This window comes from Nansenia antarctica (assembly GCF_963989245.1).
Source record: "Nansenia antarctica genome assembly, chromosome: 15".
NCBI classification, from domain to species: domain Eukaryota; kingdom Metazoa; phylum Chordata; class Actinopteri; order Argentiniformes; family Microstomatidae; genus Nansenia; species Nansenia antarctica.
In genome coordinates, this window is record NC_137685.1 from 20,662,479 (window position 1) to 20,681,059 (window position 18,581).

At 46.6% G+C, this 18,581-nt stretch overlaps 1 protein-coding gene across 1 annotated transcript in view; it reads right to left on the reverse strand.

Annotated features, from left to right (window-relative positions):
• The window catches only part of LOC308171230 (MAP kinase-activated protein kinase 2-like), a gene marked incomplete at both ends in the record, with an annotated part of 7,323 nt that extends 7,047 nt beyond the window's left edge, over positions 1 to 276 (reverse strand). Inside the window, one exon of the mRNA XM_080546073.1 lies at positions 7 to 276. Coding sequence (XP_080402199.1) covers positions 7 to 276 — 270 coding nt within the window. The remainder of the gene's footprint in view (positions 1 to 6) is intronic.
• Positions 277 to 18,581: the final 18,305 nt, after the last annotated feature.

Here is an 18,581-nt window from a genome sequence, read left to right on the forward strand (position 1 = left end):
AAATACCTTCAGCGCACATTTCTCGCCTGATTTCTTGCCGTAGCATTGCAGCACTTTGCCGTTGATACCCAGTCCGAGCACTTGAGATGTTATCTTGTAGTCTTCGGTGACCGCGTTGCGTTTGAACTCCAGTTTCGGATGAGGAGCGGACAGGTCCAGACGTGTGCCGCTGACAGTGTCCCTTCCTGGGCTGATCGAGCCGCTGGGAGTACCCTGGAGCTCCTGGTCGGACTGGTTCGCCGGACGCACATCCTCCCCGTTACCATTCTGATGCATGGCTCAATATGTCTATTCGTGAGCTTAGAATGATAAGGTTCTATCTCCGTTTAGAATGATAAGGTTCTATCTCCGTTTAGAATGATAAGGTTCTATCTCCGTTTAGGGCAGTTCAGAGATATTGAGCGTCAAAGTTTTTACATTCCATTATGTTTTGTGAGATGGAACCTTTGTATTTTATTAATTACTGACTCAAAAATGTCAACATTTTAAAAAAATAACACCACACAGGCATTAATAAACACCTAATGGATCAGATTATGTAAAAAAAATCAATTTTGACCAAAAATGGAGATAGAACCGTATAATTCTAACGCCACGCTCTGCTGAAGCCTGCTGTTGGCGGGCACAGACTCTCACCCCGTCTCACCCCAACGCCCGGACGGTCAAGGCCCGTTACTTTCCTTTTGACTGACCTGTCATCTTTCCTCCGACGATCAAATGTTTTCCCAACTCTTGCGCTTCGGATTCTTTTGTTTTTGTATCTGTTATGTAGGACTAGATGTTGATATCCCTCGATACATACATACTTAAGGCACCGATGAGACTCTGTGGTGTTCAAATGAGCGATGGCATCCTTTGGGTTGTCAAGTGGGCGCCCTCCTTCATGAATGTTTCGCTGATAAGCCCACGACACCTCCAGAGGGTTCAGCAGTGAATCCCAGCGTCCCAGGTTCACTCCCTAGATGCGATCAGCTCATTTGAACGCCCGGGTCGAGTCCTTTCTCTTCATCCACAGCCACTGGCTCCCCTTTTCAGCAGCCCTGGAGAGGTCCTTGATTGCCTGCCGGTGGGTCTTCCCTCACACTCCCATCTCCCTGAGTAGCCTGGATGTTGAGGTGGCTACGAACCCTCTGCAGCCTACTTCCACTGGGCGTACCTTCGCTGTCCAGCCTTGTTGTTGGGCATCTGCTGCGAGTTCAGTGTACCTCAGCCTCTTCCGCTCGTAGGCCTCCTCCACTGCACCCTCCCAGGGCACAGTGAGCTCGATGATGTAAACGAGCTTGAGCGAGGCTGACCACAGCACAAGGTCTGGTCGCAGGTTGGTGGCTGCGATCTCAGCTGGGAAGCAGAGTTTCTTGTCCAAGTCTGCCAGCAGCTTCCAGTCCCGTGCTCTGCCCAGCTGCCCAGTGTCTGGTCTTATGGTGGTGAGGCTGGCTTGACCCTCGCCCTCCCGAACAAATGGTGCTGGCTGCCACCGGGATGACGGGGGAGGAAGGGCGTTCACACTTGTCCGTTGACTTTCCAGCACTGCTGCAAGACACCTTAGCACCTGGTCGTGCCGCCAGGTGTAACGGCCTTGGGTGAGGCTGGTCTTGCATCCCACTAAGATGTGCTTCAGTGTTGCTGGACTTTGACATAGAGGGCACGTGGGGTCTTCGCCATACCACTGGCTTAGGTTTGCAGGAGAAGGCAGGACATCGTAGGCAGCCCTGATGGTGAAGCTCGCTCTGAATGCCTCCATCTCCCACAGATCTTTCCATGAGATCTTCCTCTTTTCCACTCCTTCCCATGCCATCCACTGCCCTTGCTTTGCCTGCGCCACAGCTTGTGCGCGCCTTCCTGCTTCCTCTTCCCGACGTACCTCCTGGACCACCAGCTTGCGTCTCTGAGATGGATTGGCCTTGCTCCAGGCCGGTGTACTAATCCCGAGGCCAAGACCACTCCTCCCCTCCTGCACTCGGCCCACAATGTCCCTGTGTCTGAGTGCTGCCTTTGCCTGCTCAGTTGCAGCCAATGGGGTCCACTTCCTCCCAGTGGCCAGGATGGGGGCAGCTTGGGCTACAAATGGATCATTCGAATCCAGAAGCATCATCTCCAGTCTGACTTTGGCACACTTGTACTCCTCTGTCAGACTGGAAATGGGCAGGTTTGGGCAGGTCCCTTTGCCGTAGAGCCCAATGCTGCTGAGGCACCTGGGAAGGCCAAGCCACTTCCTTGCATATGAGTTGACCAGTCTCTCCAGCTTTTCCACCTTTGAGAGAGGAACTTCATAGGGTTAGTGGCCACAGGAGACGTGGAAGTAGTCCATACTGCATGCACCAGAGCTTCAGCTTGCCAGGAAGCAGGGTTCTGTCGATGTTCTCCAGGCCGCTGGCTACCTCCTTCCTGAGCTGCTCTACTTGCTCTTTATCTTTGAGGGAGGCATCATACCAACGACCTAGGCTCTTCACAGGCTTCTCGGAGACCGTTGGAATGGGTTCTTTGCCAATGTGGAAGCGGTGGTCTGACAGCTTCCCCTTGACAATGGAGATGCTTCTGGACTTGCTCGGCTTGATCTTCATGCGAGCCAACTCAATGTTTTCCTGGAGCTTTCTTAGTAGCCGTACTGTGCAAGCCTTGGTCGTGGTGAGTGTTGTGAGGTCATCCATGTAGGCTCTGATCGGCGGCAGCCTCAGCCCAGGTCTTATTCGCTGTCCGCCAACCACCCATCGAGAGGCCCGAATAATGACCTCCATGGCCAGGGTGAAGGCCAGCGGGGAGATGGTGCAGCCGGCCATGATTCCCACTTCCAGATGTTGCCATGCTGTGGTGTACTCTGCTGTGGTCACGCAGAGCTGGACATCCTGGAAGTAGGCCTTGACAAGGGTTGTGAGAGCTGGTGGGATCCTGAAGTAGTCGAAGGCTGTCCACAGGAGGTTGTGAGGGACTGAGCCAAAGGCTCATCTATTATATTAGACTACTCCAGACGGTGTGTGCATTTCATTATATAATGAAACGTTAGGATGATCATCTGTGAGGCTGATCGTAACATTTGATCAGAGACCACCACAGCGGGGGAGCGTCGCCAGCGGGTTGCCTCTTTAGAGGAATAGCTCTCAATTACATTGGCACATTATTCCCAAAACAGTTTCCAGCCCTTGGTACACCAAACTAGGCTCACTGTTCAATAGATTTGTTATCACTTGTTTTCAATACAGTAATTATAGCCCTACGTCAACATATTATCACAATTGACCATAACGCATTAAAGCACATATTACTTATTTACGGTATGTCCAGATTCCAAGGATTCAACCCCTAAAACGCGCAAATGTATCCTATAAAACGACTGGCCAAATAAAACAGTGATTGGGCAGTCAGCGGTCCGGTCTCTCTCCTCCTGCGCCCCCCTCAGCAGACGGGACGCGTCCTAACGATTCCCACATTGGTTAGGCGCTCCGCCACGCCCCCAGCGGGCTCGACACGCCCCCCAGCGGGCTCGACTCCGAAACGGCATACATTTTGCCGTCGCCACGCCCCCAGCGGGCTCGACTGCGAAACGGCATACATTTTGCCGGACTGCATACATTTTCACGCACTGCGTGGCTATTTTAAACATTACCGTTTCAATCAACCACGTAATATGTCACTGTCAGATATTTATTCACCAGAACTAGTAAAACAGAGGTAGAGGACAACAGAGGGGCCAGAAAAGTGAGCTGTAAAAAAATATTCCCTGACCTCTCTTAACGAGACGAGCGATAAGTTACATTAAATTACAATATCAGAGCATAAAAACATCACAGGAGAGACATGGCAAATGTGCGTCCATGAGTGTGAGTCCATCCCACCAGCTAAGCAGTTTTTGAGTCGATTAAAGTTTCATTTATTTCAGTTGTTCTGCCTATGTATCCTCTTGAGGATAAAACATGTGAGATCAGGTTTTGTATAGATTTGTAAAAATGAACATTAGAACCTGAAATGAACTGATTGAAAAGAACCGATTGATATGAACTGATTGAAAAGGGCCTATTGATATGAACAGATTGAAGTGAACAGATTGACAATAGCAGGCCTATTACGGTAATGGAAATGCAATTTTCTTGTGAGCAAAAACAAGACACCCCCCACATGTATTGCTACTTTGTGTATTGCTACTCTGTGTGTAAATGATTAGAACATTGTTAGAGAGGATTTTGGAGGAGCCTGTCTTATTTAAACCTCAGACATTTAGTTTGGTTTGCTCTTGATAGTTGAAGTGAGTGGTGTCATCATGGAGAGAGAAATCGAGCTCTCTGAGGCCTGCAGAAAGAGGGTTGTAGATGTGTATGAGTCTGGGAAGGGATTTATAAAGATCTCCAAACAATTAGAAATCAGCCATTCCACTGTCCTGAAATAATTGACAAGTGGAGAACATTTAAAACAACTGCCAACATGGCCAGGTCAGGCCGTCCAAGCATTTTCAAACACCATGACTTCTGGAACAATGTGTTTTGGATGAAGTATTTATGCACAGTAACAGAAGACTTGTTTGGTACAAACCAAAGACAGCATTTGAGCACAAGAACCTCATACCAGCTGTGAAGCCTGGGGGTGGAAATGTAAGCAACTTACCATGAGAGGAAGGGGGTTGTGGAGTACCCTGTACCAGTGGTAAATGTCTCCACAACCCCCTGCCCTCGAATGGTTAATTGCTTTTCTACAAAAGCTACCACATATTATAAAAAATACACAGATGTAACATTATAAAAAAATACACAGTTGTAAGTTGTAACATTAAATTCATTTATTTACAATCATTAATCATTTCTTGACTTACTTGACTTAGGTCCTTGTTCTTCGGGTGTGAAGAGTAGGGCCTCCGACGAGTTTACGCCGCCGGTCTCTGTCCCTCGCCACAGCGGCCGCCGCCTCCCGGGGTCTCAGACCCGGCATGTCCCGCTGCCTCTCGACGGTTCTCCTCCAGGTTTCTTTGGGGCGACCCCCTTTTTCTTCGTCCATCATTCAGGGGTCCATCTGAGGGCTATTATATATTATATATTATATTATAGCCTATGCGTTGATGGTCATCCGGGCTTTTCCTCAACACGTGGCCGATGTACTTCCATCTTCTCTTTCTGATCTGCGTGCTTACTTACCATCTCTCTACCAGCACGTTCTCTCACTTCTTCGTTTGACACCCATTTCAGAATACATATATCCTTCCGCCACAGAATATGGTGCCATACACAACATTAACGATTGCATTGTAGGCTTGGCCACAATTCACTTGCCTTTGAGCCAACTTGTTCGTGATTGGTGCCTTGGAATGTCACTCCAGATTGGTAGACTGATATTGGCTAAACAGTGGGTGGAGTCAGCACAGGTGTTCTTAATCAGATTGATTGGGAGGCGCATTGATACTGGAAATGCGGTCGGAGCTGAACTGAAGGGAGTTGGGGGTATTTACCACTGTTAGCCAATCAGAATCCAGTATCCAAACATGCTGTTGGAGAAGTCATTGCTCACCATCATAGAATCCACTATGAATTCTATATTGTATCACAGGGTGCTTGAGGAAAATGTGAGACCATGCAAAATTGAAGCTAAAGCAGATGTGGACCATGCAACATGACAATGACCCAAAACATTCCAGTAAATCCACCAATGAACGGCTCAAAAGAAAGAAATGGAGAGTTCTGGAACGGCTGAAGTGAAAGCCTGTATCTGAATCCTATTGAGATGCTGTGGGGTGATTTGAAACGGGCTGTGCATGCAAGACAAGACACCCCTCAAACACCACACATCTGGAATAATTCTGCATGGAGGAATGGGAAAAACTGTGTCAGAGATTTAATTGAGGTTATTTCAGCCAAAAAGTGCAACACCAGCTATGAGGAAGGCAAGTTGGTTTTCATTGTTTTTTAACACATTTCACTTACTTTCAGAATGTCCTTTTGGCCATGTATTTGTTATTTATCTCAATATATCCCGTGTATCAACAGCCAGTCCAGGTGTGTCCCAATGATCTAAAGCAGCAGTATCCTCCTCTCTCTATCTACATGTCCTTTATGCTAACTCGTGACGTTAGAATTTTTTGTCAAAATTGAGTTTTTTACATAATCTGATCCATTAGGTGTTTATTAATGCCTGTGTGGTGTTATTTTAAAAATGACATTTTTGAGTCATTTTAAAAATGACATTTGAGTCATTTTAAAAATGACATTTGAGTCATTTTTAAAATGACATTTTTGAGTTAGTAATTCATAAAATACAAAGGTTCCATCTCACAAAACATAATGGAATGTAAAAACTTTGACGCTCAATATCTCTGAACTACCCTAAACGGAGATAGAACCTTATAATTCTAAGCTCACAAACTGACCTGGAAACACAGGACAGAAGACAAGAGGGAGGACGACTTTCAGCTGATGGTTTTAATCTGTTCAGGTCTATAATGTCAGTGCAGAAGAAGAGTAGGAGACAAATAGATAAGTAAAGGCAGCACTCAAGTTGAGGGGGGATGGCATCCCCCCCTGAAATAAAAACGGTCAAAATCATCCCCCTTCTAAAACTGCCATCCCCCCTTTCTATCCCTTATGTCATTTTATCAATGAACGTGGTGTTACTGCTATTTCAACATTTAGTTTTGCGCATATTGAGTAAAATACTGTGGGCAAGGGAGAGGGCACGCACACATGCAATGACATTTTTACCAAGTCACTGACACTGAAGTCACTGACGCTGTGGGGATGCTAAAATTGTCCCCATATGATCAAATCCACCTCCCCCCTGATTTTCTTTTACGACTTGAGTACTGAGTAAAGGAATGGAGCTTCTAGGGGGGCGCTTAGGTGGCATAGCGGGTTAAGCGTTGACCATGTAACTGCAGGGTCCCCGGTTCGATTCCGTCCGGGGACATATCCTGCATGTCATCCCTCCTCTCTCTCACCCATCCTTCCTGTCTAAATCTTCACTGTAACTGTCAATAAAAAAAATATGAGTGGGATATGAGCCACTCAGAAAAAAAAATAAGGAATGGAGCTTCTAGATCAGTGGTACTCAACCTTGTCCTAATCAGGAGCCACATTGACAAAAACATATTTTTGCAAGAACCACAATCCAAAAACGCTCCTTTCCTCCCTGAAACCATTATGCATTTGAGAATATGGATAATAGTAATATTGTTAGGCCTGAATCAAGCGGTCAAATGTGGCAGCACCCCAGAACAGACGGACACAGAGACTAGGGTAATAACAAAGGATATTTATTAAAGGGGTTAGGCAGAGAATGGTCGTAGGCGTAGGGCAAGCGGGGGTCAGGCAGGGGGAGTAGTCGGCAGGCAGGGGCTTAGGCAGGAGGAGTAGTCGTTAGGCAGGCAGGGGCTTAGGCAGGAGGAGTAGTCGTTAGGCAGGCAGGAGGGTAGGCAGGGCAGGCAGGCAGGAGGGTAGGCAGGGCAGGCAGGCTGTCCAGGGGTTGCTCTGGTCCTTGTGAGCGTGGGCACAGAAGTCCATGCAGGCGGTGACCCCAGAGAAGGGCCTGCCCTCCTTCAGCCCCAGCCTGCAGTCTGGAGCCGCCGACTCGTTCTGACACTGGACACACACACACACACAAGGGGAACAGGACGGGTCATACCCTGTACAACAGCTAGCGAAACACCGTGCTATACACTTAGAAGAATAAAGCTTCTTCTGTCATATTTTTTCCTTCATAAACACACACCTGGTATGTGGTCCTGTGGCCTTGGTTCAGTTGCTCAAACTGGCTCTTCAGGACAGCCTGGCGCTCTCCTCTCTTCTGGGCCCGGCCCACATAGACATGCCTCCCGTTTATCTCCTGGCCGTTCATCTCCTCGACGGCCCTCTTGGCGTTCTCGTGCCTCTCGAAGTTGACGAATCCAAAACCCACGGATCTACCAGCGCCATCAGTCATGACCCGGACGCTCAGGGCCGGTCCGAATCTCTCAAACCTCTCCTTCAGGCGTCGGTCGTCCATATCCTCCCCAAAGTTCTTGACGTACACGTTAGTGAACTCTCGCTCTTTGAGAGACTTCCAGTGTCCGACAAACACTTTTTGGTCGTTCAACAACGTGCCATCGAGTCTCTCGATAGCTCTCTCTGCGGCCTCCTGGGTGTTATACTGGACGAAGCCGAAGCGTTTAGAGAAGCCGTTCTCGTCAGACGCTACCTTGCAGGAAAGGATGTCCCCGAACTCGGAGAACATGTCGTAGAGGTCCTTGCTGTCGAAAGCCTTCGCTAAATTCTTGATGAAAATTGTGTAGTGTATCCTCGATATGAATATAATAGGATGAGAATGGATCAGGCTAAATAATCCTATGATGGCATCTCTGCCAGAAGACAACAAATGTAATGCTGAATTTATAAGGTCACTATTGTATTCTGTCACTGTAATAGTTTTTAGGCATATCATTAATTCAGTTCTGACTGTATTTGAATGCTCTTGCACTGCTAATTGAGTGATTAAGATTACTTCACTTACCTTTATGAGTTTTCACAGTAATTTTGTGGAGTGTTGTTGATATGAAACATGAGTTATTATAGGAACTGGTAAGAGCTTTCAATAAAGTATTTTTGATTACATTTTTATGTTTTTTCTTAAAGGCTCCCCCTCAGGAGGAAGCACGGCCAGTTCACTCCACTTCTGAGGGTCAACTTGTGGGTCGTGGAAGACAGAAAATTGCCCCGGGACCTGTGTCCTCAGAAGGTGCAGTGTTCTATGGTCATTTAAAGTAGCTAATGCATATTAGGGGTGCAACGGTTCTCTGTTTATATTGAACTGTATGGTTCGCCATCCACGGTTCAATATGCACCAGTGAATTTTCGGTGTATGATGCGTTCCATTGAGTCAGAGGTCGAGTTTGTCTGGAACGCAGTTGCTTCTGTAACTTGTTCAAATGTTTGTTCATGGCGAGCGGATTTGAGAGTTGAGGGAACGAAAACAGTGAACAGAAACGTTACTGCAAGCATTGATTAATCATGTCTTTCTGCGCATCATTTTCAGCCACCGATGTTGGGGTCCAGGAAGTTGTGTTCGCTGTCCGACCAGTACTCCTCGTCGCACGGGTCCCCCCTCTGGCTCTCGGCGTCGTTCTCCGTCCGGTTGGGGTCCCAGCAGGCCTGGGGATCCGGCGGCTGCAGGGCGTCGGGGAAGAGGCGCCCCTCCGGGGCCGGGGACGGGGTTCCGGCCATGGAGCCTCCGCACGACTTCCAGGCGTTCTCCTGGAGCCCCAAGCGGGGTCGAGCCTCGACTCTCTCCCGCCTTGGGCCACATCTTGTCGGGGAAGCCCCCTCCGGCTGGGTTGCCGTACCCCATGGGCCAGGCCTTGGGCTGGGGGCTGGGAGCGGGGCTGTCCCAGTGGCGGGGGGTGCCTGGGTGTGGGGAGGGAGAGGGGGAAGGGGCGACCTTCAGTGAGGGTGATGGGGAGGGGGCGGGAGAGGCCATAGGGGTGTTTGGACCGGGGTAAGTGTTCCACTGCTGCTGGACCTCCGTTTTGACGACCGCGGTCTTCTCCGGCGTCTCTCCCGACGCGGCCGCCTTCTCCTGCTGCTTGCCTTTCTTCTTCTCCGAGGCGGCCTTCTTGGCCTCCAGGCGGCGCTGTCGGCAGGACTTGGCCGGCTCGGGGAGCTTGCGGACGGCGCGGCGGAAGTTGTCCGACACCATCTTCATCTTCTGCCGCTGGCCCTCCTCGCTGCCGTGCTCGTCGGTGAGCGAGACCTTGTAGAGGGGCAGCACATGGAGCTGCTCGTCCTCTGGGATCTCCCCCACCTTGCGGTTGTCCTCTTTCGTCAGGGTGCACACCTGGGAGAGAGGCGGTGGTGGGGGGGGGAAGGGGAGAGGGGAGAAGAAGAAGGGACAAGGTTTAGGGATGCTCCGATTTATCGGCCACCGATTTAAATCGGCCGATTTCACTCCAAATGACTCGATCGGTGATCGGCAAAAATGGCCGATCGCAAAAACCGTTTTTTTTTTTCTTTTTTTCCTGGGGAAGACAGATAACTGAACAGAAAACATAGGACGACGTAACAGTATGTAAACCATGAAGGCCACGTTTATGATGTCTTTTATACAGCCATATCGACTGACTTGGGCTTCAGGCCCTAACTGGGTGATAGGCCAGACTTTTACTATGCCATAAAAATGGGTCTGCGTTTGCTTGGTGCCTAATGGATCAAAACTTTTGTCTAAAAAGCAAAAAATATGTAGGCTATCCAGTCAGTAGGCCTACAGTTATGTATTATTTTTTAAAATCGGTATCGGTATCGGTTGATCTTGAGGAAAAAAATCGGTGATCGGTAAAAATCCAGATCGGAGCATCCCTAACAAGGTTTAGTGTCTGCTGAGTCATCGTGGCGGTGACCGGGCAGGGGGACGTTGTACTGCAGACACACACACAAGTCTCTCTGGCAACTACCCCCCTGAGAAACAGACGAACGACCTAAGAACAACATAGACATGCACAGATAGAGTGAGAAGGAGCGAGAGAGAAAGACAGACAGAGAGGCAGACAAACAGAGAGACAGATGGACAGAGAGACAGACGAACAGACGAGAGAAAGAGAGCGCGAGAGAGACAGAAAGAAAGAGCGAGAGAGAGAGGTAGTGGACGTCGACACATCGTCCCAGCCCTACTTACAGGATAAGCTGTTGAACTCAGACATACCCTGTCTGAGACCAGAGTGTTGTGGAATTTAACGTGTATGCAGAGTGAACATAACACACTTCGGCTTATATGAGAGAGGCCACTTAGAGTACCGAATGGACACAATTGTCTCATGTCAGCGCAACCAAGATCTCTCTGGCTTCCCAACTGTCTGTTGAAGAACCCGTCGGAAGACAATGGTATGGGCTGTCAACTGATTATCATGTTGGGATAACAACAATCCCCTTCAATTCCTCTATTAAGTTACATTTACCCATCTGTCTTGCATTGTTGAATATAATAAACGTGTAATAACAATGAACAGATTTCCGAATTACACCTAGCGGAGTAGATATCACAGATGCCAATACCAGTGTTTCCTCTATATGCATTTATTGGTGGCGGGCCGCCACGAATGAATTTCCTCCGCCACTTATTGATTCAGTACACAAAAAAAAAAAAAATCCACCTCTGAACATTTTGACATTTTTAAATATATCTGATCCTAGATCAGCGCTATAATGGATGTTGACTAAAAGTGCACCTAAATCAACGCCCATCTCTCTCTAACCGCTGATCCAAAATCAGATTAATGACATTAAACATTCAGTTGACGACGTGACACAAGGGCTACTCCTGATTAGGGATGCACGATATTATCGGCACCGATATTTATCGGCCCGATAATGGGAAATTAATGTTTATCGGTATTTATAACATTTTAGCCGATATTTAGCCGATAATATGAAACCGGAAATATTTCTGCTTCCGGTTTCCGCGCTCATATTTCTGCTTCCGGTTTCCGCGCTCTCCTTCCGGTTTCCGCGCTCAGGCACGCAGTGTGTATAGACGAGACGCGAGCGAAACATGCCTTCCCCGGTGTGGACATTCTTCACAGTTTCTGAGGCAGATAGTGCGTTTGCAATTTGCAATACATGTTCAACAAAAGTTCCGAGAGGAGGGCAAAGGTCTACGAGTTACAACACAACGAATCTAATAAGTCACCTGAAGAATCACCATTGCAAGCACGCTGTATGGAAGGAATATCAAGCACTCGTAGTAGCAGAACACGGTAGCCTAGCCGCGAAAAAAAAAGCTGCGGTGCCTATTGAACACGCATTTGAAAACTGCAGGAAGTTCACTCGAGACAGCTCAAAGGCTCAAGCCATCAATGAAAAAATAATGGAGTTGATGGCCCTCGACGACCAGCCTTTCTCTGTAGTAGAAGATAAAGGATTTCGCCAGCTAATTTCACATTTAGAGCCCCGGTATACACTCCCTTCCTAAGGAAGGACTCCAACAACATCACTAGACAGGCCTTGGACTACAACCCGCAGGGGAAGAGGAAAGTTGGAAGGCCGAAAAACACCTGGAGACGTTCCACACTCCAAGACCTGAAGAACATCGGGGTGAGCTGGCAAGAAACAAAGGCCCAGGCCCAAAAGAGAGTGAGATGGAGAGCTCTGGTGGACGCCCTATGCCCCTCAACGGGGTGAAGAGGACTAACTAACTATACACTCCCAAGTCGCCGCTATTTTGCAGACGTGTGCCTGCCTGCTCTGTATGATACAGTCGCCACGCACATCCATAGTCTGATCGATACTAGCAAAAGCCAGATACGTTTTACCACGGACATATGGACTTCTGACGTTAGTCCAGTCAGTATGCTTAGTTTAACGGCCCAGTGGCTGGATGAGGGCTTCAATATGAAGAAGACACTGCTGCATGCGCATGAGTTCTCCGGTTCGCATACTGCGACAGCCATCCGCGGGGCTTTTGAAACCATGTTTGGACAGTGGAAGATACCTAAGGAGCGGGTGCACGTTGTGCTGAGGGACAATGCGCGCAATGGCCAAGGCTTGTGAGGAATGTGAAGTTGCAAGCTTGGGCTGTATGGCCCACAGTTTACAGCTTGCCGTTAATGAGGCTGTACTGAGCCAGAGAAGTATATCCGACTGTGTTGCGATCGGGAGGAAGATGGTAGGACACTTTAAGCACGTGATCCCCTCTGTCGAAGCCTTAAAACGTCTGTTAAACAAGGCCGTTGCAACAGACCACGGAGTGAAAACTTCCAAGAGCACCCTGTTACAAGCAGTAGACCAGAGATTCGGTCACATCCATGAAGAGCCCCTGTATTATCTCGCAACAATCTTGGACCCTAGATACAAGGACCGCTTCTTCAAGCTTGGAACAAAAGTGCAAGCAGCAGACATGTTGCAAGAGAAGATGATCAGCTGTGCAACAGCTGACAAGCCAGCCGAGCCGCAAGCAAAGAAGACAAGGACAGACGGTAATGAATGAATGAATGGTCTTTATTGTCATTGCTATAGTACAGGTACCAAACAACGACATTTGGGAGGGGGGGCTCCCCTGGTGCTAGGAAAGAAAAAAAAACTAAAAAAACAAGAGGGGAAAAGAGCTGGTTTACATAAATAAAGGCTATGTACACTATACTATACTGTACAGATAAAACACTGTGCTGTACTCTATGCTATGCTATACCTATTCTAACATTTCCTATTTCTCTGCAACCTTATGTACCCTAGGGTTATCATATTGCACATAGTGTTATTGGTTGCACATTCATTTAAAGTGTCGCAGTTTGCAGGCTTGAAATGTACACATTACATACACACAGGTAACCCTTCTTTGCTGGAAATGTACGACGAAATCTTGGAAGAAAACACTGAACCCACAGAAGAGCAGGCGAGGACTCAAACGGAAGTGCAGGTAATTTATTCAATTTAATGTTTGGCTTTCAACTTGTTAAAAAATACACCACATCACGATAATGTGACATGTGCGCTGCTATGTAGGGTGTTACGTAAGGAGGGGCGGATGTTTATGCGGAAGTGGAGAGCTTGGCTAATCTAGCGACATCTGTACTTACAGTATATTGTGATTTTGTTGTCCTTTTAGATGTACCTCTCACAGTCAACGATTCCCAGGACTCAGAACCCAATGGAATACTGGAGAAGCAACAAATCCCGTTTCCCGACCCTGGCCCTGCTTGCAAGGACGTACCTGTCAGCCCCTTGCACTAGCGTCGACAGCGAACGTTTATTTTCTGCAGCTGCTCATGTGATCGATGAAAAAAGAAACAGACTCGGATGTGAGAGAGCAGAGATGCTTCTTTTTATGAAGAAAAATATTCACCTGATGCCCTCAAAGTAGGCTAGCATAGTGTAAAGTAGCCTCAGACTGGTAGGCCATTGCAAAGGTTCTATGAGGTAGGAATTGTATTCAGTTTGTATATTAGGGAACACCAATGGAAAACGTGTCTATTATTTAGGTGAGAATGTGAATGTAGGCTATACAAGACAAGTTGTTTACAAGGAAAACATGCACTTTTTGTTTTTCCATGTCAGTGCAATTTATTTTGAATTCTTATGCAAAACGTTTGATGGGCTTTATCACAACCTACCTCATCCTCATGCACTAAAAGTAGCATAGCCCAGCCCTTTTCAGTTGCTTTATTAAGCATACTAGTGTAGCCTACTATGTGCCTTGTATCATTCTGTTTATCTGCAGACTAAGCAGCCATTTGGCACTAGTTTCTGTACAAGTTCTATACAACTTTTGGTTCTTTAAAAGTCTTTATTTTTGTATTGACTGATGCACTTTATTTATTTTTCGATATTTTATTTATGCATTTTCAATGTACAGGGATAGACAAGATGCACTTTTATTTTGACACTTTTTTGATCTAATTACTCTTAGGTGAGCCTTTTTTGTTTTCATAAAAGGAGGCCAGATCTTGGCTAAAAAAAGTATTGTGCACCGTCTATAACAGATTCTGTTTGTTAGAGGAAATAATAAATGAACATTTGAAGACTCAGAAGTGTTCTCTTTGTTGTGTTAACAATAGTGATATCAAAGTTAGATTGGGTGAGATCACTATGGAATATTAAATCATCAATCTTTGCTCACTACATAGCCTTTCTTACCTTCAGGTGTGCATGAACTACAGGTTATCAACTGTGAAATTATATCTGAATGGTCTTTATTGTCATTGATATAGTACAGGTACCAAACAACGAAATTTGGGAGGGGGGGGCTCCCCTGGTGCTAGGAAAGAAAAATAAATAAATAAATAAATAAATATCAGTTATCATATCGGTTATCGGCCACGAGAAGCGGGTAAATATCGGTATCGGTATCGGTTGGAAAAAATGCATATCGTGCATACTCCTGATTGGTCTAAATGTGAACCGGCATGAGAACCGTGCAGACTCAACCATCCCTGCTGAAAAACTGTCGCAAGTTGAAGAACTCGCGCAAGTTGGAAATACTCTGAAACTTTCGCCAAGTTGGACATACTTTTCCTGTTGTGTTTGAGACGGAGCCAAGACTGCTCGTTTGGAAGGACATTGGATCCGTGAGTAACGTAAACCTTCAGAGCTGATGGATGGAAACCGGTATCACAAGTTTATATTCTGTATATTTTATTTTTTTATTTTTCATCCTCCCTCTAGTTTTGGTTGAAATTAGGTCGTTGTTTTGAGCGCGCGTGCGCATTTCATGCGCGTGCACGCGAAAAAAATCGAGGGCTCTCCGCCACTAATGTAAAAATTCCTGGAGGAAACACTGCACTGCTATGTTTAGCCAACTTGAATGCCAACATGGCCATCAGGGTTTTTCCTGGCTCAAAATGAGGCGGAGGTGGTACCAGTGGTGTTTGACATCGGGGGGGACCCATGAAGCAGGGCTGTCTGGGGGTCCTTAAACATCAAACACTTAATTTCTTGCATTCTGGTGAATTGATATGCACCAATTTGTGCCCTTTCTGCATCAATTTATGGTGGAAATGTCATTATACTCGTAGTACACAATATTCAGGCACCAGATGACCATTCAAAATATAATGTTATATAATGCAATATGCGACGCACATTACGCAAGTCGACGTATTGACGTAGTCGATTACGTCGACGCGTCGTCCCAGCCCTAACACACACACACACACACACAAACACACGCACGCGCACACACACACACACACACACACACGCACGCACACACACACACACACACGCACACACACACACACACACCTCTAAACTGGGGTCCTGAACCAGCATCCATGCATTACCTTGGAGGCCTCCTCGTGCAGGCTGCAGTACTGGATGCTGCGAGCGCGACCGCGGACAGAGCTCTGGGGTCTCTCTCTCTCTCCCAGGCCATACTGCACACTGAGGGAACGGAGCTTAGGCCTGCCCTGGCAGTGGTGGTGGTGGTGGTGCTTTTCCCTGGGGCGATGGGGGAGGTGGGGGTGATGGGGAGGAGGAGGAGGAGGAGGTGGTGTGGAGCAGCCTGGCCGGGTGGAAGAGAAGGAGGAGGAGGAGTGGGGTGGTGGTGGGGGTTCCTCCAGGAGGATGGTGTACTGGCTGTGAACGGGCCAAGCTGTCCTGGTCCATAGTGTAGGCCTATGTCTTCACTGGTCCATAGTGTAGACCTATGTCTTCACTGGTCCATAGTGTAGGCCTATGTCTTGGTCTCACCATCACTTCCTACCGATTGTCGGAAGAGAAAAAAAAACACACAAGTTAAATGCCAAATGACAATGACATGATTGACACCAACCAGTCTTCAATCATGTCTTCATCTACTCTCCACAAGTCCTGTAGCTCCCTCTACTGGCCAGACGCTGCATGCTCCCCACAGGAGGCCCAACAGTGTTTACACAATTTAGTCTGGCAGTATTGTTGTTAATAGGACCACAGTTATAGTCTGGCAGTATTGTTGTTAATAGGACCACAGTTATAGTCTGGTAGTATTGTTGTGAACAGGTCAACACAGTATAAATCCTGATTTTATGACATTATTGTACTGTGACGTCATATTTTTTCTCCGCCAACTTGGAATGGATCTCTTATCCTTTAACACCCTAAGGAGAGACATGCACCATGTCCATATGCAATTTTGGACCAATCAGACTTACAGGTGATTTTAAGTTAATTTTTATAAGTTTGGCCAGATTTTGCACCTTCAGAAAAATCCATCATGGCGGACCTTATCGGTTCTTGAGGCAAATATATTCCCAATGAGGAAAGACACATACGTACCAAGTTTCATACATCCGGGGTGGAAATGCCAGCATTCTGAAGCGAATTATTTACTTTTGGTTATTATAGCGCCACCTATGGTTTAATCATGGTCATTCTTTCTGCCATAGTTACTGATGCTCTCTAGTTGTGGCATGCACATTTATAGCATTTTCGGTCAGGGACTTTTTGAGCTATTTGACCAAAGCGGGGAAAAAGAATAATAAGGAGCATACCACCAATAACAATACTGTTCCTACGTAGTAGTAGTAGTAGGAACACTAATTAAGACAAGTATCCCAGTTCTAGTGGCAGCTGTCATGTGAAAAAGATAGGATACTACATGAAAACCATTGTCTTTTTCAACATATTTAAAGATATGGACATTTGATTTTCATTTGAACAATATTGATGGATGGAGGTAATATAACTAATCAAATGAAACAGAAATTATTATTTTCTTAAATATTTAATCTATTTGTAAAATGGAATTAATGGAAATGCAATTTTCTTGTGAGCAAAAACAAGACACCCCCCACATGTATTGCTACTTTGTGTATTGCTACTCTGTGTGTAAATGATTAGAACATTGTTAGAGAGGATTTTGGAGGAGCCTGTCTTATTTAAACCTCAGACATTTAGTTTGGTTTGCTCTTGATTGTTGAAGTGAGTGGTGTCACCATGGAGAGATAAATCGAGCTCTCTGAGGCCTGCAGAAAGAGGGTTGTAGATGTGTATGAGTCTGGGAAGGCATTTAAAAAGATCTCCAAACAATTAGAAATCAGCCATTCCACTGTCCTGAAAATAATTGACAAGTGGAGAACATTTAAAACAACTGCCAACATGGCCAGGTCAGGCCGTCCAAGCATTTTCAAACACCATGACTTCTGGAACAATGTGTTTGGGATGAAGTATTTATGCACAGTAACAGAAGACTTGTTTGGTACAAACCAAAGACAGCATTTGAGCACAAGAACCTCATAGCAGCTGTGAAGCCTGGGGGTGGAAATGTAAGCAACTTACCATGAGAGGAAGGGGGTTGTGGAGTACCCTGTACCAGTGGTAAATGTCTCCACAACCCCCTGCCCTCGAATGGTTAATTGCTTTTCTACAAAAGCTACCACATAATATAAAAAATACACAGATGTAACATTATTAAAAATACACAGTTGTAAGTTGTAACATTAAATTCATTTATTTACAATCATTAATCATTTCTTGACTTACTTGACTTAGGTCCTTTTTCTTCGGGTGTGAAGAGTAGGGCCTCCGACGAGTTTACGCCACCGGTCTCTGTCCCTCGCCACAGCGGCCGCCGCCTCCCGGGGTCTCAGACCCGGCATGTCCCGCTGCCTCTCGACGGTTCTCCTCCAGGTTTCTTTGGGGCGTCCCCCTTGTTCTTCGTCCATCAGGGGTCCATCTGAGGGCTATTATATATTATATATTATATATTATATTATAGCCTATGCGTTGACGGTCATCCGGGCTTTTCCTCAACACGTGGCCGATGTACTTCCATCTTCTCTTTCTGATCTGCGTGCTTACTTACCATCTCTATACCAGCACGTTCTCTCACTTCTTCGTTTGACACCCGTGTATATATATATCCTTCCGCCACAGAATATAGTCCCATAAACAACATTAACGATTGCATTGTAGGCTTGGCCACAATTCACTGGCCTTTGAGCCAACTTGTTCGTGATTGGTGCCTTGGAATGCCACTCCAGATTGGTAGACTGCTATTGGCTTAACAGTGGGCGGAGTCAGCACAGGTGTTCTTAATCAGATTGATTGGGAGGCGCATTGATACTGGAAATGCGGTCGGAGCTGAACTGAAGGGAGTTGGGGGTATTTACCACTGTTGCTAGCCAATCAGAATCCAGTATCAAAACATGCTGTTGGAGAAGTCATTGCTCACCA